Source organism: Leucopleurus acutus, assembly GCF_964270905.1.
Source record: "Leucopleurus acutus genome assembly, chromosome: 14".
NCBI classification, from domain to species: domain Eukaryota; kingdom Metazoa; phylum Chordata; class Mammalia; order Artiodactyla; family Delphinidae; genus Leucopleurus; species Leucopleurus acutus.
The window spans coordinates 28,400,573-28,422,975 of NC_139156.1; the positions used below are offsets into that span (position 1 = coordinate 28,400,573).

General features: G+C 40.8%; 1 protein-coding gene across 8 annotated transcripts in view; it reads right to left on the bottom strand.

The window, feature by feature from the left end:
• ABCC2 (ATP binding cassette subfamily C member 2) overlaps window positions 1–4,958 on the bottom strand; it is a 111,624-nt gene extending 106,666 nt beyond the window's left edge. For all 8 annotated transcript variants that reach the window (XR_014326748.1, XR_014326749.1, XM_082854925.1 and 5 more), the window contains exons 1-2: window positions 4,814–4,958; window positions 2,816–2,989 (exon numbers count right to left, since the gene is read on the bottom strand). Coding sequence is in view for 6 of the 8 variants with exons in the window: in XM_082854925.1 (XP_082711051.1) it covers window positions 2,816–2,989; window positions 4,814–4,846 (207 nt within the window). In the remaining 2 variants the exon portion in view is untranslated. The remainder of the gene's footprint in view (window positions 1–2,815; window positions 2,990–4,813) is intronic.
• Between the last annotated feature and the right edge of the window lie 17,445 nt (window positions 4,959–22,403).

Consider the following 22,403-nt stretch of genomic DNA (forward strand, 5'->3'; position numbering starts at 1 on the left):
AGGAAAGTAAAGTGGTTTGGCCGTATTTAATATCTTTCCACCTCTGCACAGTCCTCCTTTTCCCAGTGCTTTATGAAAGCACTCTGGTTGAACCTTTGACCCATTACAGAGGGTGTCTATTTCCATCACTTCCCTGGCAGACAAACGTCTAACTTCAGTCTCAATATTTTCAGCAACTACATCCCCCAGCAGACCATTCTACTATCAGACAGTTATTACTGTAAGAAAGTTCTTCCACCTTTGTAATGGTCTTCACAACTAAACTTACTTAAAACCCTCTCAAAGAAAAGTCAACTGATAAAGCTGTCTCAAATTTAAGTTCTTAAACTTTGGTACAGCTGAAAATAATTTACTTATCTTTGATTTTCTGTCTTTTTTAAGTTTATGTAAGAGTAAGGGATAAAAAGGGTAAGTCATCCACAAAAAAATAAAAAAGGAAAGAAAGTTCTTCTGTATGTTTGGCTAAAGGCAGCTCCCCTGGAACAAGCTACACTGACTTCCCTCGATTTTGCTCTCTGAAACTTTTCAGAATAAGCTAGGCAGTCTTCTATGTTAGACTTCTACAGACACTTGAAGATGATTCCCATGTCTCACTAGCTCAACAGTAAGTCCACTTTTGCTGCACATCTGACCTCAGCAGATCCACAACCTCCAGAACAATACTCCTCTTTTGTTACCCTGGGACTAAATGAGCTCATCCATTCATTCATTTTTTAATTCAATTCATTCAATTACCTACTATGCACAGGGTCCTTCGGGTAAGGGTGTACCTTTAAACAAACTAGTAGAGTCTCTCACTAGCTTAGGCAAGCAAATTGACTTAGTCCAGATGAGGTAAACACTGCACTAATGACCAAACAGCAATGACAGTTCAAGAGAATCAGAGAGGAACAAACAGCCCAAAGGCAGGTAGAACAGGAAGTGAAGAAATGAAGTTAAGGAGTGATCCAAGAAGAAGGTTCTCATAGAAGAAGTGAATTTTTACTTTCTGAGGAATTATACTCCTGTTTCAGAGGAGAAACCAATTATTCTGAAATTTTTAAGAGGATGCTACTCTGTGCCTATCACTCTCAGGGTGGAGGACAAAAGAAAGTATAAATTATAAACGAAGCTCCTGAAACTATGAGCAAGGGTGAGTGGATTATTAGCTACAGGAAAAAAAAGAAGCTAATACATTTCTTTTTATCTACAGTTTTATCTATAGAGATTTGTGTTTATAAAAGTTAAACAAAACATGATATATCCATACATTGGAATATTAGGGATGAGCCTTAAACAACATGTATGAACCTTGAAAACCTTATGCTACGTAAAAGAAGCCAATAATAAAAGATCATGTATTATATGATTCCATTCGTATGAAATGTTTAGAATAGGGAAACTATAGCGACAAAGAGTATACTAGTGGTTGCTTAGGGCTAGGGGAGATGGGGAGATAGGGGTTGATAAAGGATTTCTTTTTGAGGGAAAAAAATGTTCTAAAAGTGACTGTGGTGATGGTTACGCATATCATGAAAATACTTAAAAAGAAAAGAATTGTATTTAAATGGGTGAAATTGTATGCTATGTGAATTATTTCTCAATAAAGTTGTTTATTAAAAGTTAATTAATAGCTATGATAAAAATGGGATACTGATTTACTCATTACTCAACCTTTTCTTGGAAGCTCCAGAAAATGACAGAAGCCCTCTAACTTGACTAACCAAAAGCTCTCTCTCATCCCTAAGGGTACTGAAGCATGCTGTTCAATGTTCAGTCTAACACACTCTTGACTCAACCCCTATTCCTAGAGTGCATTTAATACAAACATTCAACAAATGTGTACCAAGTGGTAGGCCCTGTGCTGGGCACTCAGGTCAGCGAGGGAGACAATAGCCCTGCTCCAAGCTCTCGCAGACTGTTCTTCTATCCAGAGTAGACAAAACACACCACCACCCCACCTCAGAGTGTCAATGCAAATGCAACTTCCTTTGGCCAAATTTCTTCCTTCCTTCTTTTTAGACTGCAGTAACCTGAGGTCGTTGGCCTGTATGCTTATAGAACACCGAATCTAACTTGCCTCTCTAAAAGCCCTGTTTAATAATCAGGATAGAAAAAAACCTAGTGAAAAGAAGCAGATGATAGATTTTAAGAGGTAGTTTTACAATCTCAGTTGAGGATTTTTCGGTTCTCACAAGACCTTCTCTGCATTAATCAATGCAGCTGGCTGAGAGGCTCCTACCCTCATTCCTCCTGCAGCCCCTGTTCTTTCCATTATTTCCCTACTCAGGCATGTCACCGTGAGCACACACCCTTCCTCTCTCTACTTTGAGCTAGCATCCACACTCAGGGTTGACTTTGGGAAAATGGAAGCCCTATTTCAGATCCAAGCCTGGGAAGAAGAGCAATGTTTGGATTGGCTGAATGGAGCAGAGGACACATTAAATAGTTCATTTTTACTTCATGGTAGATGCCAACTGAATTATAGTCTCCTGATTAATTAGAACAGCTTAAAGATAGATAATCCAGCATTTGCTTCTCAAAGGCTGAAAAGACCACAACTATTCAACTGACTGATTACTCATCATTGGTGTTTCCAGAGTCCAATATCCATAGGATTTACGAGTCATTATTCTTACGCAAAAATCAAAGTAACTTAACTAAGAAGTACGGTAGGGGGCCAATGAGGCGTAGGACAGATGGAGACAGGGACATCCAGAGCATGGCTCTACCTGGAAAAGCTGGTTAAAGACAGGGAAGAAGACACTTGAACCACCAAGAAAATGTCTCTATTGTGTACCACAAAATTAATTAGAAAATAGTGGGGTTCCCATACCTGCTTAGTAAGGTAGAGTTTGGTTATGGAAGATTTCTTGGTCCTGGATCTATACACATAGAGAAACTGCCAAGGGGCCAGGAGCCAAAGGAAGCCCAAGGGAATCCACACCAGAACAGTTTGCTCAAAACAAAGTGGCAGGTCCACCTCCGGGCTATCCAGGAATGAGGAATTCTGGGGGACCAAAATGGAATGATTGTTGGATACATGCATTTTAAAAAAGAGAATACCAGCCCCCAGCTCACACCCATCCCCCTACCCTTGCTTCCAAACAATTTTAACCCAGTTCTATATCCATATTTAGCCTGACCCTTTAACTAGCTGTATTTTCCTATCCAACTCCATTGATATAAATTCACCATTAAATGTCATTTAGTGACTTTTCTGACCAATCCACCCTCTAAAAACCTTTCTTTCTGTGATTCTAAGTGAATTTCTCCACCATCTATTATGATTTAATTTCACCACCGCATTTGCCAAGTTGTGGGAAGAAGAGGGACCATTCCTCAACCTAAAGGGGAGAACAGTCCTGGGATATAAAAACTTCTTATTCTAGGGCTTCCCTGGTGGCGCAGTGGTTGAGAGTCCGCCTGCCGATGCAGGGGACACGGGTTCATGCCCCGGTCCAGGAAGATCCCACATGCCACGGAGCGGCTGGTCCCGTGAGCCATGGCAGCTGAGCCTGAGCGTCCAGAGCCTGTGCTCCGCAACGGGAGAGGCCACAACAGTGAGAGGCCCACGTACCACACACACACAAAAAAAAACCTTATTCTAGTTTTTAGCATTGATTGAACTCACTGGCAGACACTCAAACCTAACCTGCAGGTAGCAGAATGCTTAGTCATACTTTGGCAATTAAACTCTATAGCCCTAGGGGCTTAAGTTGGATCGTGAAGAGGCCTTAGGTACAGGAGCAGCAATGGCACATTGGAGGGAAGGCTTATTCCCAGCAAGTATTCTACTGGTCTTTGCACTCTGCAATAAATAGAAGTATCTTGTGAGGTGAAGGTGGGGCGCCAGTTCTTACATCTGAGTCATGTGAGGGTAGATTATTCTCTTCTTACAAATATTTTTTGCTTTGTTCAGCTGTTTGCACAGACTCTTTAAAGACTGAGGTGCCCTGACCAAGATGATCGGTCAGATGATTCTCAGAAAGAATTCTCTCGAGATGGCCTGGTGAGATCCTGGGGCATGTTAAGCCCCACCTTCCTGTGGTATACATGTCCTGGCCTCGAGGGCCTTGGGGTCCAGGTTCTTTCTAGGATGGGAAGTGCTGTCCACGTGCTCTGTTATCTCATTCCTGCTCTTCTCCTCTCCCCATAAAATTATTTAACTTTAGAATTCAGAAGAATTACCTAAGATAGTTAAACCAGTTTAACAAGCACTCCAGATGATTCTGATCCCAGGAATCTGCAGACCACACTTCCTCAAAATCCCTAAATTTCTATTCCACTAAACCATTTGGTACCGATGCTCGTTGTTTTTGAATTCTCTGCTTTAATGGTTCAAAAACTGTTTCAGTGCTCAGGATGCCCAAATTTGCATCCCTAGCCTCAACTTCCAGTCACACCACTAATTGCTGGTTCCTCTAGAACATATCAGTATTATTTCAACATCAACATTTCTCAGCAAGACTCAATCACAGGCCTTCTCTTTGTCCTCATACTCCACAAACAATTCCCCCTCCTAACACTGATGAAATTGGAAGCCTTTCCCGTATTTCTCTTTAGAGGAGGCAATTTTGCAGCTACCTAGTCCAAGAAAAAAGAGTGTGGGATACGATAAACGTATTTTAGAGCAGAAATATATTATCTCTCCCACATAGAATATCCTAGGGAGATATTATGACTTATCTTAAAAAAAAAGAAAAGAAACCCTGCACTTTAGACCAACTGCACATCTAACTTTTCTAGTTCTTATTAGTGGTCACTCTAGGCTAATCTACTACTTGTTCCGAGTTGAGGAGAGTCAACAGTGAGGACAAGTGTAATTTCTTACCCAAAAAGTAGAGTTGCAGAACTTCTCCAGCATGATTCCTAGATCACTTCTGGAATGAAGACTCTTGTATGACTGTGTTTCTTATTTACTCTTTTCCTCAGAGAAGGTGGAAGGCAAGTAGCAACATATATCTCCCATTCTGATGTTCTGATGTTCCAAAGGCAGGCCTTCGACCTTTCATCCCAACAATTTAATCGTTAACCTTGCTGAGACACATATTTACATTACCCCACTGGATAGACATGTGACTGAAGAGCCCCAGGGACAGGTAGACACACCAGTTCCCAAAGTACCAGAAGCCTCTGTAGATGGGTTCATACTTAAAAGGAACCACTGAAAGATGTCAGTACAGCTGGCTGACAAATCAGGAGTGGGGGAGCCTTTCTTTCTCCTGAGGACACATGACCTAAACAGAGAAGCATCAATGGAGGGGCATGTACCCCTAAAACGTGCCCCTGCACTTCTGTCTTGAGGCCTTAGAGTTTACAGAAATGTGAAACATCCTACTTCTCATTTTCAATTAAGAATGTAGAACTTAAAACATGGTTAAAAATAGTGTAAACTTTGAAAAAGTCAGGTTATTAAGCAGCAAATCCAAATATGAACCTACACATAATTTGTGCATTTATGTAATAAGAAAACTCAGCAGTTAGGATTGTCAGTGATTTTATTTTCCTTTTTGCTTGTCTGTATTTACTGATGTTTCCATAATTATCAGGTATTATTTGTAATAATACTTTTAAAGCAAATTTTTGTATTGTGGTAAAAAATGCATAATGTAAAATTTACCATCCTAACCATTTCTAGGTGTTTCTAAACTGAAACTCTATACCCCTTAGATAACTACTCCCTATTACCCACTTCCCCTAATAAAGCATATGTTCTTCTAAAATCAGGACACCCTAAAATAATAGCAGCCAGACATGCTTGCCAACATCTTAAAGTGTAAACACCATATGTGGAGGATCAGGCAGAGCCATTTTGGTTGTCAACACAAAAAACCCACTTTGCTCTACCTACAGAGATTAAGACACATATTAATCAAACTATCAAAAATTAAATACAAAGAAAAAATATTAAAAGCAGCAAGGGAAAAATAACAAATAACATACAAGGGACTCCCCACAAGGTTAACAGCTGATCTTTCAGCAGAAACTCTGCAAGCCAGAAGGGAGTGGCAGGACATATTTAAAGGGATGAAAGGGAAAAACCTACAACCAAGATCACTCTACCCAGCAAGGATTGCAATCAGATTTGACAGAGAAATTAAAACCTTTGTAGACAAGCAAAAGCTAATAGAATTCAGCACCACCAAAGCAGCTTTACAACAAATGCTAAAGGAACTTCTCTAGGCAGGAAACACAAGAGAAGGAAAAGAACTACAATAACAAACTCAAAATAATTAAGAAAATAGTAATAGGAACATACATACCAATAACTACCTTAAATGTAAATGGATTAAATGCTCCAACCAAAAGACATAGACTGGCTGAATGGATACAAAAACAAGACCCGTATATATGCTGTCTTCAAGAGGCCCACTTCAGACCTAGGGACACATAAAGACTGAAAGTGAGGGGATGGAAAAAGATATTCCATGCAAATGGAAATCAAAAGAAAGCTAGAATAACAATTCTCATATCAGACAAAATAGACTTTAAAATAAAGACTATTACACAAGACAAAGAAGGACACTGCATAATGACCAAGGGGTCAATCTAAGAAGAAGATATAACAATTGTAAATATTTATACACACAACATAGGAGAACCTCAATACATCAGGCAAATGCTAACAGCCATAAGAGGGGAAATTGACAGAAACACAATCATAGTAGGGGACTTTAACACCCCACTTTCACCAATGGACAGATCATCCAAAATGAAAGTAAATAAGGAAACACAAGCTTTAAATGATACATTAAAAAAGATGGACTTAATTGATATTTATAGGACTTTCCATCCAAAAACAATAGAATACACTTTTTTCTCAAGTGCTCATAGAACATTCTCCAGGATAGATCATATCTTGGGTCACAAATCAAACCTTGGTAAATTTAAGAAAAATGAAACCATATCAAGTATCTTTTCCATCCACAGTGCTATGAGACTAGATATCAATTACAGAAAAAAAAATCTGTAAAAAAACACAAACACATGGAGGCTAAACAATACACTACTAAATAATCAAGAGATCACTGAAGAAATCGAAGAGGAAATAAAAAATTACCTAGAAACAAATGACAATGAAAACACAACAACCCAAAACCTATGTGATGCAGCAAAAGCATTTCTAAGAGGGAAGTTTATAGCAATACAATCCTACCTCAAGAAACAACACCTCAAATAAACAACCTAACCTTATACCTAAAGCAATTAGGGAAAGAAGAACAAAAAACCCCAAAGTTAGCAGAAGGAAAGAAATCATAAAGATCAGATCAGAAATAAATGAAAAAAAATGAAGGAAACGATAGCAAAGATCAAAAAAACTAAAAGCTGGTTCTTTGAGAAGATAAACAAAATTAATAAACCATTAGCCAGACTCATCAAGAAAAAAAGGGAGAAGACTCAAATCAATAGAATTAGAAATGAAAAAGAACAAATGACACTGCAGAAATACAAAGGATCATGAGAGATTACTACAAGTAACAATATGCCAATAAAATGGGCAACCTGGAAGAAATGGACAAAACCTTAGAAAAGCACAACCTTCTGAGACTGAACCAGGAAGAAACAGAAAATTTAAACAGACCGATCACAAGCACTGAAATTGAAACTGTGATTAAACTCTTCCAACAAACAGAAGCCCAGGACAGATAGTTTCACAGGTGAATTCTATCAAACATTTAGAGAAGAGCTAACATCTATCCTTCTCAAACTCTTCCAAAATATAGCAGAGGGAGGAACACTCCCGAACTCATTCTACGAGACCACCATCACCCTGATACCAAAACCAGACAAAGATGTCACAAAGAAAGAAAACTACAGGCCAATATCACTGATGAACATAGATACAAAAATCCTCAACAAAATACTAGCAAACAGAATCCAACAGCACATTAAACGGATCATACACCATGATCAAGTGGGGTTTATCCCAGGAATGCAAGGATTCTTTAATATACGCAAACCAATCAATGTGATAAACCATATTAACAAACTGAAGGAGAAAAACCATATGATCATCTCAATAGATGCAGAAAAAGCTTTCGACAAAATTCAACACCCATTTATGATAAAAAGCCTCCAGAAACTAGGCATAAAGGGAACTTATCTCAACATAATAAAGGCCATATATGTCAAACCCAGAGGGAACATCATTCTCAATGGTGAAAAACTGAAACCATTTCCTCTAAGATCAGAACAAGACAACGCTGTCTACTCACCACTATTATTGAACATAGTTTTGGAAGTTTTAGCCATATCAATCACAGAAGAAAAAGAAATAAAAGGAATCCAAATCAGAAAAGAAGAAGTAAAGCTCTCACCAGATGCAGATTACAAGATACTATACATAAAGAATCCTAAAGATGATACCAGAAAACTATTAGAGCTAATCAATGAATTTGGTAAAGTAGCAGAATACAAAATTAATGCACAGAAATCTCCTGCATTCCTATACACTAATGATGAAAAATCTGAAAGAGAAGTTAAGGAAACACTCCCATTTACCACTGCAACAAAAAGAATAAAATACCTAGGAATAAACCTACCTAGGGAGACAAAAGACCTATATGCAGAAATCTATAAGACACTGATGAAAGACATTAAAGATGATACAAACAGATGGAGAGATATACCATGTTCTTGGATTGGAAGAATCAACATTGTGAAAATGACTATACTCCCCAAAGCAATCTACAGATTCAATGCAATCCCTATCAAACTACCAATGGCATTTTTCACAGAATTAGAAGAAAAAATTTCACAATTTGTATGGAAACAAAAAAGACCCAAAATGCCCAAAACAATCTTGAGAAAGAAAAACGGAGCTGGAGGAAATCAGGCTCCCAGACTTCAGAATATATTACAAAGCTACAGTAATCATGACAGTATGGTACTGTCACAAAAACAGAAATACAGATCAATGGAACAGGATAGAAGGCCCAGAGATAAACACATACACATATGGTCACCTTATTTTTGATAAAGGAGGCAATAATATACAATGGAGAAAAGACAGCCTCTTCAATAAGTGGTGCTGGGGAAACTGGACAGCTACATGTAAAAGAATGAAATTAGAACACTTCCTAATACTATACACAAAAATAAACTCAAAATGGATTAAAGACCTAAATGTAAGGCCAGACACTGTAAAACTCTTAGAGGAAAACATAGGAAGAACACTATGACATAAATCACAGCAAGATCCTTTTTGACCCACCTCCTAGAAAAATGGAAATAAAAACAAAAATAAAATAATGGGACCTAACCAAACTTAAAAACTTTTGCACAGCAAAGGAAACCATAAACAAGACCATAAGACAACCCTCAGAATGCAAAAAAATATTTGCAAATGAAAGGATTAATCTCCAAAACTTACAAGCAGCTCATGCAGCTCAATATCAAAAAAACAACCCAATCCAAAAATGGGTAAAAGACCTAAATAGACATTTCTCCAAAGAAGATATACAGATTGCCAGCAAACACATGAAAGAATGCTCAACATCATTAATCATTAGAGAAATGCAAATCAAAACTGCAATGAGATATCACCTCACACCAGTCAGAATGGCCATCATCAAAAAATCTACAAACAATAAATGCTGGAGAGGGTGTGGAGAAAAGGGAACCCTCTTGCACGGTTGGTGGGAATGTAAATTGATACAGCCACTATGGAGATCAGTATGGAGATTCCTTAAAAAACTAAAAATAGAACTACCATATGACCCAGCAATCCCACTGCTGGGCATGTACCCTGAGAACACTGTAATTCAAAAAGAGTCATGTACCACAATGTTCATTGCAGCTCTATTTACAATAGCCAGGACATGGAAGCAACCTAAGTGTCCATCAACAGATGAATGGATAAAGAAAATGTGGCACATATATACAATAGAATATTACTCAGCCATAAAAAGAAACAAAATTGAGTTATTTGTAGTGAGGTGGATGGACCTAGAGTCTCTCATACAGAGTGAAGCAAGTCAGAAAGAGAAAAACAAATACCACATACTAACACATATTTATTGGATCAAAAAAAACAAAAAGGTCATGAAGAACCTAGGGTCAGGACAGGAATAAAGACGCAGATGTAGAGAATGGACTTGAGGACACGAGGAGGGGGAAGGGTAAGCTGGGACGAAGTGAGAGAGTGGCATGGACATATATACACTACCAAATGTAAAATAGATAGCTAGTGGGAAGCAGCCGCATAGCACAGGGAGATCAGCTCAGTGCTTTCTGACCACCTAGGGGGGTGGGATAGGGAGGGTGAGAGGGAGACGCAAGAGGGAGGAGATATGGGGATATATGTATAGCTGATTCACTTTGTTATAAAGCAAACTAACACACCATTGTAAAGCAATTATACTCCAATAAAGATGTTAAAAATAAATAAAAGACTCAAAAAAAAAAAAAAAAGGATGGACTTCCATACTTCTCTGTGTGTTTATTACAGCAGAAAATGATTTAGGTCTTGAAATGAGATCAGATCCAGGATCAGATAAAGGTATGACATTATTATAGTGGCTTTGGAACAGACCTCTGACCATACAAACAGAAACAAGCTGGAAAGATGATATTATAGATTTTTAAAAATTGGGGCTCCCCTGGTGGCGCAGTGGTTGAGACTCTGCCTGCCGATGCAGGGGACACGGGTTCGTGCCTCGGTCCGGGAAGATCCCACATGCCGCGGAGCAGCTCGGCCCGTGAGCCATGGCCGCTGAGCCTGCGCGTCCGGAGCCTGTGCTCCTCAACAGGAGAGGCCACAGCAGTGAGAGGCCCACGTACCGCAAAAAAAAAAAAAAAAAAAAAAAATCCACCAGTGAGGATACAAAGAAATCTAAATGAACCAAACAAGAGGTTGATTTGGCCCATGAGCCAAATTTATCTGACTCCTATTTCTGTCTGGTCTCGGAGCTAAGATTGGTTTTTACATTTTTAATTATAAAATGTCAAAAAGACTATTCAATATGAACAGCCTTTCAGTAAGAACTGCTCAATTTTGCCCCTTGGGTCACTCAGCCCCAAATATTTACTATTTGACCCTTTAAAGAAAAGTTTGCCAACTAAACTCCAGAAACGACAAGACCTTTATAAGACAGAAGAGAGCCACAGCAGCTTTCATCTCTGCCTGAAATGGAGCAGGGAGTAGTCTACCATAAAGGGGGTTCAGCAGAAATCACTATCTTCTAAGAAACTTTTCCAGGCCATGAGTGGGGCTGACAGAATATACTCTAGAGGAGCCAGAGAAACAGTCAGAATGAAACAGGAGAGAAGGGCGCAGGGCACAATCCTTTAAGAATGACATAACCGTTGTGGATGTGACATAAACTGGTTAGAACCGATTAGGTCCAAGATGGCGGAAGATTCAACTTCCAGTAGACCTTGAGACTCGTTATATGCTCACTGTAATACAGCAGCATGCTAAATGACAGGGCCACAGGCACCATGACAGTTCCAAGGCTGACCATAAAAGGCTAAAAGTGGGCAGTGGGCCAATTCCTGGAAATCCCTGCCCCTTCCCCCAAACAGTTGGAATAATCCTCCCACCCATAATCTGTGAAATTACCCAGTCCAGAAAAACTAACCACCCCATATTTCGGGGCCTCTCACCTTTTGAGATGGACTGCATTCTGTCTATGAAATGTGTATCTCTCTAAATAAACCCACTTCTTACCTATTACTCTGCCTCTCACTGAATTCCTCTGTGCTGAGAAATAAAGAACCTGAGCTTCATTAAGCCCTGAGACCAGGTGTGCAATCTTAATTAAAAGACAGTGGATTCAGGGACTTCCCTGGAGGCACAGTGGTTAAGAATCTGCCTGCCAATGCAGGGGACAAGGGTTCGATCCCTGGTCCAGGAAAATCCCACATGCCGTGGAGCAACTAAAGCCATGTGCCACAACTACTGAGCCTGCGTGTCACGTGTCACAACTACTGAAGCCCGCCCGCCAGGAGCCCGCGCTCCGCAACAAGAGGAGCCACCGCAATGAGAAGCCCACCCGCCGCAATGAAGAGCAGCCTCCACTCTCCACAACTACCGAAAGCCCGTGTGCAGCAACAAAGACCCAGTGCAGGGCTGCCCTGGTGGCGCAGTGGTTGAGAGTCCGCCTGCCGATGCAGGGGACACGGGTTCGTGCCCCGGTCCGGGAAGATCCCACATGCCGTGGAGCGGCTCGGCCCGTGAGCCACGGCCGCTGAGCCTGCGCGTCCGGAGCCTGTGCTACGCAACGGGAGAGGCCACAACAGTGAGAGGCCCGCGTACCGCAAAAAAAAAAAAAAAAGAAAGAAAAACAAAGACCCAGTGCAGCCAAAAAAAATACAGAATTAATAAAAAGACAGTGGATTCGAGTTTCAGCCCATGGGTTCAATCCCAATCTGGGTTTCAGCTGGGTTCAAGTCCCATCTGAGTTGTGCGGTTTCAAGACTGCACTGTCCCCAATTCTTTGCCACACTGGTCTTACCAAGTGCTGAGAACAGTACAACAAAATTGGAGAAGGCAGTTAGGAGAGCTGAGAGTAAACACCGAGGCGTTCTAAGCTTTCACCGACGGAAAGTTAGGGCAGAGGCAGAAGAGCTGAGAGACACCCCTCCAATGCAATTCCACCTTCACAGAGAGTAAGACCACCCCAGTCATGCTTGGAATGGGCAAGGAGGGCAGCAGCAGCGGGGCTGAATGAGATCGCCCAAGAAAACAAAGCAGGAAGCAGCAATGGAGGTAATCAACCCAGAGAGGTTTACCAAGACTTTCCCACCTGAGTTCTATCATCAGAGCCAAGAGAAGTATACAGCCTGAAGGTAAACCTCATTCCAATGTTGAACCCATAGGCCCACAGCTCACCTTTCCTGGGTCTTCTGGTGAGTGGTGTAGATAGTGACTGAGCTTTTTGGCTCTCACCAGCCAAGTCGCTTTTCAGATTTGCATTTATCAGATTATTCTTCCCCTCCGGTGTCAGTAATGTGGGATTTTGGCTGTCTGACCATTCATCAGTGGCAATTTCTGTCAGGCGGTATTCAACAGGAACCCATTCCGTGGCAGGTGGCAGACAACAGGAAAACTTCATTTGTTAACCTTGCTTGTTTGCTTTTGTCGGTCATAATTCTGGTATTTCTGTTACCGAACCAAACTTGGGTCTACTGGCCCGCGCGCAGGGAGCCCATCTACTGACACTGGGTCGTGGTGAAGGAAGGTGCAGCGTTTATTGCAGCGCGTCAGCAAGGAGCCCAGGAGCGCTGGTGCTCAAAACACCAGAACTCCTCCATGGGCTTCAAAAAGCATTTTTAAAGGCTAGGTGAGGGAGGGGCTTCCCAGGGTATGCAATCAGCGCATGCACAATTCTCTGATTGGTTGATTGTGAGGTAACAGGGCGGTGTCAGAGGGGTTAACATTATCGATCCTTAGGCACCAGTAGGTCTGGGGGCTACGTGCTCATGATCATCAGGTAGTTAATTTCTTCCATTTGGTGGTGGTTTTAGCGTCTGTAAAAAAGCTCAGGAAATGTGCATAAAGACTATTATCTGGGTACTTCAGAGAGGAGCTAAAGCAGAGGATATGGGGGAGGGGTCTGTCCTAGGAAGGTCCCACAGGGTCCTGCGGGGTTACATTTACTGGCATTTAAAACTGTATGTTTGAGAAGTTGTTATTATCATGTGCTTCTGATCAGAGTTAGAATACACTGTGTATACTATACACCAGTGTGTGATTCTAAGGCTCAGAGCCTTCTTCCTTCCTCTGAACCATTAGCTTTTTTCACATTTACCCATTAGTTGTCAATATCTGCAAAATGGAATTCCTTTACCAGGGATGATAAAAATATGCATACACTTCTATAGAACTTCTGACTTTAATAAAGGACAATATCTAAGGGGCCTTAGAAAGTCTCTAGCATACAGGAGTCAGCTTTCTTTGATTAGCATACTAAAGCTTCTAAATTAACACAATTCCAATTCATGTCCCTTCAGGACTCTTTAAATAGGCTCAAGAGAGTGAGAAGAAACTATGTTATTAAAATTAAGGCAAGTTAAAAATTTAAATGAGGACCCATTATATAAATCAAGATTTATAAATTGCCAAACTCTAAGCAAGTTCTATTCTTTTAAAAAATTGATTGAAAAGCAACACCAGTATTGCAATTCTAACAAAATACCTGTTATTCTCTGACAATGATGTTAGACCTCTATTTCTCAAGCAAATGGAGGAGGATTTATTGACTGCATTTGTCTAGCAAGTAAGTTGTGAGAGCAAATTAGCTATGCTTGGTAATGTTCATGGAGATTTAAGAGAGGACCTGATGCGTGGTATTCTAAAAATACAATGAAACCCCCATGATGTCTCTTGCAAGTAAGAGGAACCAAAGGTGACTAATAGAGATTATAATCATGTTTTAAAACAAGCAGGGGACTTCCCTGGTGGTCCAATGGTTAAGACTCTGCACTCCCAATGCAGGGGGCCCGGGTTCGACCCCCTGGTCAGGGAACTAGATCCTGCATGCAACAACTAAAGATCCCACATGCGGCAACCAAGATCCCACGTGCCACAACTAAGACCCGGTTGCAGCCAAATAAATAAATATATATTTTCAAAAAAAAAAAAAGCAGGATTTGTACTTGTTTGTGCTTAAACATTTTGCGTAACCAAAAAATAGAGAAAGTTGAGGATCTAAATGTCATTAAAACAAATGCTTAGATTATGGAATACGTACTGACACAGGTGGAATATATATATAATATTAAATGAAAAAAGAAGTGTGTGGTTCTGGCATGAAGGGGCGTGAAAGTTACCATTCCATTCTAACAAGTATAAAGCTAAACAAACTGAAAAGTCAAAAATTTTTCTCAGGGCTTCCCTGGTGGCGCAGTGGTTGAGAGTCCGCCTGCCGATGCAGGGGACACGGGTTCGTGCCCCGGTCCGGGAAGATCCCACATGCCACGGAGCAGCTCGGCCCGTGAGCCATGGCCGCTGAGCCTGCGCGTCCGGAGCCTGTGCTCTGCAACGGGAGAGGCCACAGCAGTGAGAGGCCCGCGTACCGCAAAAAAAAAAAAAAAAAAAAAAAAAAGAAAAAGAAAAACAAAGACCCAGCGCAGCCAAAAAACATACAGAATTAATAATAAGACAGTGGATTCGAGTTTCAGCCCATGGGTTCAATCCCAATCTGGGTTTCAGCTGGGTTCAAGTCCCATCTGAGTTGTGCGGTTTCAAGACTGCACTGTCCCCAATTCTTTGCCACACTGGTCTTACCAAGTGCTGAGAACAGGACAACAAATTTGGAGAAGGCAGTTAGGAGAGCTGAGAGTAAACACCGAGGCATTCTAAGCTTTCACCGACGGAAAGTTAGGGCAGAGGCAGAAGAGCTGAGAGAAACCCCTCCAATGCAATTCCACCTTCACAGAGAGTAAGACCACCCCAGTCATGCTTGGAATGGGCAAGGAGGGCAGCAGCAGCAGGGCTGAATGAGATCTCCCAAGGAAACAGAAAGCAGGAAGCAGCAATGGAGGTAATCAACCCAGAGAGGTTTACCAAGACTTTCCCACCTGAGTTCTATCATCAGAGCCAAGAGAAGTATACAGCCTGAAGGTAAACCTCATTCCAATGTTGAACCCATAGGCCCACAGCTCACCTTTCCTGGGTCTTCTGGTGAGTGGTGTAGATAGTGACTGAGCTTTTTGGCTCTCACCAGCCAAGTCGCTTTTCAGATTTGCATTTATCAGATTATTCTTCCCCTCCGGTGTCAGTAATGTGGGATTTTGGCTGTCTGACCATTCATCAGTGGCAATTTCTGTCAGGTAGCATTCAACAGGAACCCATTCCGTGGCAGGTGGCAGACAACAGGAAAACTTCATTTGTTAACCTTGCTTGTTTGCTTTTGTCGGTCATAATTCTGGTATTTCTGTTACCGAACCAAACTTGGGTCTATTGGCCCGCGCGCAGGAGAGCCAATCTACTGACACTGGGTCGTGGTGAAGGAAGGTGCAGCGTTTATTGCAGCGCGTCAGCAAGGAGCCCAGGAGCGCTGGTGCTCAAAACACCAGAACTCCTCCATGGGCTTCAAAAAGCATTTTTAAAGGCTAGGTGAGGGAGGGGCTTCCCAGGGTATGCAATCAGCGCATGCACAATTCTCTGATTGGTTGATTGTGAGGTAACAGGGCGGTGTCAGAGGGGTTAACATTATCGATCCTTAGGCACCAGTAGGTCTGGGGGCTACGCGCTCATGATCATCAAGTAGTTAATTTCTTCCATTTGGTGGTGGTTTTAGCGTCTGTAAAAAAAGCTCAGGAAATGTGCATAAAGACTATTATCTGGGTACTTCAGAGAGGAGCTAAAGCAGAGGATATGGGGGAGGGGTCTGTCCTAGGAAGGTCCCACAGGGTCCTGCGGGGTTACATTTACTGGCATTTAAAACTGTATGTTTGAGAAGTTGTTATTATCATGTGCTTCTGATCAGAGTTAGAATACACTGTGTATACTATACACCAGTGTGTGATTCTAAGGCTCAGAGCCTTCTTCCTTCCTCTGAACCATTAGCTTTTTTCACGTTTACCCATTAGTTGTCAATATCTGCAAAATGGAATTCCTTTACCAGGGATGATAAAAATATGCATAAACTTCTATAGGAACTTTTGACTTTAATAAAGGACAATATCTAAGGGGCCTTAGAAAGTCTCTAGCATACAGGAGTCAGCTTTCTTTGATTAGCATACTAAAGCTTCTAAATTAACACAATTCCAATTCATGTCCCTTCAGGACTCTTTAAATAGGCTCAAGAGAGTGAGAAGAAACTATGTTATTAAAATTAAGGCAAGTTAAAAATTTAAATGAGAACCTGTTATATAAATCAAGATTTATAAATTGCCAAACTCTAAGCAAGTTCTATTCTTTTAAAAAATTGATTGAAAAGCAACACCAGTATTGCAATTCTAACAAAATACCTGTTATTCTCTGACAATGATGTTAGACCTCCATTCCTCAAGCAAATGGAGGAGGATTTATTGACTGCATTTGTCTAGCAAGTAAGTTGTGAGAGCAAATTAGCTATGCTTGGTAATGTTCATGGAGATTTAAGAGAGGACCTGATGCGTGGTATTCTAAAAATACAATGAAACCCCCATGATGTCTCTTGCCAGTAAGAGGAACCAAAGGTGACTAATAGAGATTATAATCATGTTTTAAAACAAGCAGGGGACTTCCCTGGTGGTCCAATGGTTAAGACTCTGCACTCCCAATGCAGGGGGCCCGGGTTCGACCCCCTGGTCAGGGAACTAGATCCTGCATGCCACAACTAAAGATCCCACATGCGGCAACCAAGATCCTATGCGCCACAACTAAGACCCGGTGCAGCCAAACAAATAAATATATATTTTCAAAAAAAAAAAGAAGCAGGATTTGTACTTGTTTGTGCTTAAACATTTTGTGTAGCCAAAAAAAAGAGAAAGTTGAGGATCTAAATTTCATTAAAACAAATGCTTAGATTATAGAATACATACTGACCCAGGTGGAATATATATATAATATTAAATGAAAAAAGAAGTGTGTGGTTCTGGCATGAAGGGGCGTGAAAGTTACCATTCCATTCTAACAAGTATAAAGCTAAACAAACTGAAAAGTCAAAAATTTTTCTCAGATGGATAAGAGAAGTAAGGTCACAGGGCAAATTGCTGTCCCCCAAATCAGAGAGACAGGCAAATACAGAGAATCACTATTTACCAGAACAAATATCCATGAACTAAAATTTCTGTGGAACCAGTGCCAAGGTAGGAAAAGCTGAACTATAATTGACTAATTGATAGAAGCTCAGTGTCAGAGAGTCAGGGTCACTGAGAGGTTTTTGTGGTTTTTTTAAGCATGTAAAATATTTATTAAGGGCTTCGCCTACAGAGGCACGACATAAATAGAATAAATTCTCCTGAAATGTAATTAGTGTAGCCAGTTGATATCATCCAGTTGATAATTTGTGGTGGAAAATGCAAGACCTGGGACTAGGTTCCCACATCTGAACTTGGGTAAGTGAAACAGAGAAGGACCCTATGGTCCTTGTCCCCCATGTTCTCAGCCTGCCTTTTGTCTGTGAAAAAACTTTAGCCAAAAAATAAGCTTAATCAGAGAAGTGAGAAAATACAGAAACAGTCAAGGGAGACCAAATAATAATAATTTAGTCATTAAGCATAGTCAAGGACTTTTAGTCCCTCTCAAGGGCTATAGATAATAATTCTGACCCATATCCTGTGAGCTGTCTTGTAGATACTGAAACCCCTACCAGGTGGAAGACGTTAACTACATGATGACTAGACTGTAGCCATGACTTAAGCTGCCACAGTTCCGAGAACTGGCCTCGAAGAAATGGGAACAAACCGACCCTGGAACTAAAGACTAACTGTACTTAAAACAATCAAGATGACACTGATCAGACCACTGATGGACAATTTCAACATGACTGTCAGAGCTGACTGTGCTGCTTCTGCATGTAGCCCCCTCCCTCTGTCTATAAAGGTTCTTGCCCACTGATTGTCAGTGGGGGGGAGTTGGCCTTTGGACAGGCGTCCACCCCCTGCCCCCCACCCCCTGCCCCAGTTGCCGGCAACCAAAATAAAGCAAACTTTCCTTTCCACCAACCTTGCCTCTTTATTGGCTTTTGAGCTGTGAGCAGCTGGACCCCACTTTCTGTTACACAAGTGCATGAGCAAAGGCTCTGCTCCAGGAGCCACTCCCTGCAACTGCTATTCTGCCATTGCCTCTGCCAAGTCTGTTAGGCAAATACAAAAGCGCAAGCAGGACTTGCTCCACAAACAACCATCCCAAGGCAGGGGGCACTTAATTCACACCTTCAAATCCTTGTGTATCTTCCACAACCACAAGTTTCTCTCATAAAACTTCAAAGGTTTCAGTTGGAGATAAGTCAAGGCGATTAAAGCATGTGTGAGCTCTGGGAAGTTTTCCAGGACTTCTCCATTGCTATATTGTAAACATCTGGGGACCACTGGAACCAAATCCATTCCTGGGTACTCAGGATGTTTCCGTGACAAACTGCAGTAAAACTGGATATGCTTCTCAGTGTTCATCAGCAGCACAGCCTTCCAGAACCATTGAATGACAGGGTGGTCTGGGCAGTAGTCCTTCTTGTATATAAGTGTTGTCTCCAGTCGTTCATGTCCACGTTGCCAAGGCTGCACATCAGCAACTCCTTTCATCTGCAAAGCTCACTTTCATCAGCGTTTTTAATCAAATCAGTAGGAGGCAGTTCTGTGAATCCCTCTAGGATGGCATTCATTTGCTTCTAGATCTTGTTCACAAATCTCCACTGGATGACTGAGTCTCAGTCAAGTCTGAAATATCAAAAAGATCCACGGGGACTCAGTTATAGGGGAACCCCGCACACTTTTGTGAGCTTTACCTTGAGGAGCTTCTCACAGTGAATGTCAGAGAAAAATCTCCTAATGCTTCTGGTGGGGGAGGGGAAAATTAACCATTTGAAATATACCAGAGCATTCTCTTCTTCTTAAAGTCTGCCCTCAGAAGAAACTATTTAACCAGAGCTTAATCTGCTGGGTTAAGCCTAACCAACCTGGGGGGAAGAGAAATACCCAACTCCGGCCCACTCTAGCCTTCTTGTCCCACCTAAGGGAGGGAGCTGAGAAGCACTTGTGAAGTTCACAGTCCAGAGGCACAGTCTCACTAAAAAGGCTGAGATCTAATCACTGAACCATAAAACATTTCCTCTCCCTCCACTCCTTACCACCACATTACTAAAGGCCTATTTTCAGCTGTTCCTTTTACCCAGAATGTCATGTCCAGCTATCAAGAAAAAATTACAGGGCATACTAAAAGGCAAAAAACACAGTTTGAAGAGACGGAGCAAGCCTCAAACATGGCAGGGATGTTGGGATTATCAGACTAGGAATTTTAAACAGCTATGATTAATATGTTAGGGGCTCTAAGAGATGAAGTAGACAGCATGCAAGAGCAGATGGGCCATGTAAGCAAAGAGACAGAAATTCTAAGAAAGAATCAAAATGAAATGCTAGAGTCAAAAGCACTGTAATAGAAATGAGTAGAAATAAAGAATGCATGTAATAGGCTTATTAGTAGACTGGACACAGCTAAGGAAAGAATCTCTGATTCTTTGGTCCAGTGGTAAGGACTCTGCATTTGCACTGCAAAGGGGAAGGGTTTGATCCCTGGTCAGGGAACTAAGATCCCACCAGCTGCACAGCATGGCCAAGAAAAAAAAAAGACAAAAAGAGTAGAAGACAAAAATAAGAACAAAGAACAAGGGCAACAAGTATAAAACAATAACAAATATGGTAGATATTAATCCAACTATATCAGTAATCACTTTAAGTATTAGTGGTCTAAATATACAAATTAAAATAGAGATTGTCAGAGTCAGTAAAAAACAAGACCCAACTATGTCTATAAGAAACACTTTAAATATAAAGACACATATAGATTAAAAGTAAATGGATGGAAAAAGATGTGCCATGCTAACACTAATCAAAAGAAAGTGAGAACAGCTATATTAATTTCAGAACAACTTCAGAAGAAGGAAAGTTATGTGGGATAAAGAGAGACATTACATAATGATAAAGGGGTCAATTCTTCACAAAAACATAACAATCCTTAATGTCTATGCACCTAACAGAGCATCAAAATACATGAGACAGAGGCTTCCCTGGTGGCGCAGTGGTTGGGAGTCCGCCTGCCAATGCAGGGGACACGGGTTCGTGCCCCGGTTCGGGAAGATCCCACATGCCACAGAGCGGCTGGGCCCGTGAACCGTGGCTGCTGAGCCTGCGCGTCCGCAGCCTGTGCTCCGCAACGGGAGAGGCCACAACAGTGAGAGGCCCGCGTACCGCAAAAAAAAAAAAAAAAATACATGAGACAAAAACTGATGGAACTGCAAGGAGAAACAGATGAATCTACTGTTATAGTTGTAGATTTCAACACCCCTCTATCAGAAATAGATCCAGCAGGCAGAAAATCAATAAGGACAGAGTTGAACTCAACAATCCCATCAATCACTACATATAATGGACATTTATAGACTACTTCATCCAACAACAGCAGGATACACATTCTTTTCAAGCTCACAGGAACATTCACCAAGATATACCACATTCTGGGCCATAAAACACACTTCAATAAATTTCAAAAAAATAGGAATCATACAATACTGCTCTCAGACCACAATGGAATTAAACTAGAAATCAATTACAGAAAGGTAGCTAGAAAATGCCAAAATATTTGTAGATTAAACAACACTATACTAAATTACACATGGGTCAAAGAAGAAATCTCAAGAGAAATTTTAAAATATTTTGAATGGAATGAAAATGAAAACACAAATTATCAAAGTTTGTAGGATGTAGCAAAAACAGTCCTTAGAGAGAAATTTATAGCATTGAATGCATGTATGAGAAAGGAAGAAGCCTAAAATCAATCATCTTAAGTTTCCCCCTTAGAAAAATAGAAAAAAGAAGAACAAATTAAAGCCAAAGTAAGCAGGAGAAAAGAAATAATAAAAATTAAAGCAGAAATCAATAAAATTGAAAACAGGAAACCAAAATAGAAAATCAATGAAACCAAAAGCTAGTTCTTTGTAAAGATTTTTTAAAAATTGGTAAGCCTCTGGCCAAACTAATAAAGAAGAATGAGAGGACACAAATTACTAATATCAAAAATGAATAGAGGCACTTCCCTGGTGGCCCAGTGGTTAAGACTCTGCGCTCCCAATGTGGGAGGGGCCTGGGTTCGATCCCTGGTCAGGGAACTAGATCCCACATGAAACAACTAAAAGATCCTGCATGCCGCGACTAAAAGATCCTATGTGCTACAACTAAGACCTGGCAGAGCCAGACAGATAAATAAATATTTAACAACAACATCAACAAAATGAATAGCGAGGACATCACTACAGATCTCATGGACTTTAAAAGGATAATAAAGGAATTCTATGAACAATGCTATGCCCACCAATTTGATAACCTAGATGAAATGGACCACTCTTTGAAAGACACAGTGGGCCAAAACATGCAGGAAGGAAGAGACAATCTAAATAGGACTGTATCTATTAAAGAAATTGAACCAATAACTTGTAACCTTCCAAAACAGAAATCGCCAGGCCCAGATGGGTTCTACCAAACATTTAAAGAAGAAAATATACCAATTCTCTATAGTCTCTTTCATAACATACAAGCAGAGGGAATATTTCCTAACTCATTCTATGAAGTCAACATTTCCCAAATACCAAAACCAGACAAAGAGATTACAAGAAAACTACAGACTAATATCTCTCAGGAACATAGATACAGACATTCTCAACAAAATATTAGCAAGTCAAATCAAACAATGTATAAAAAGAATTACACACCAGAAACAAGTGGGATTTATCCCAGGTATGCAAGGCTGGTTCAACATTCAAAAATCAATTAATGTC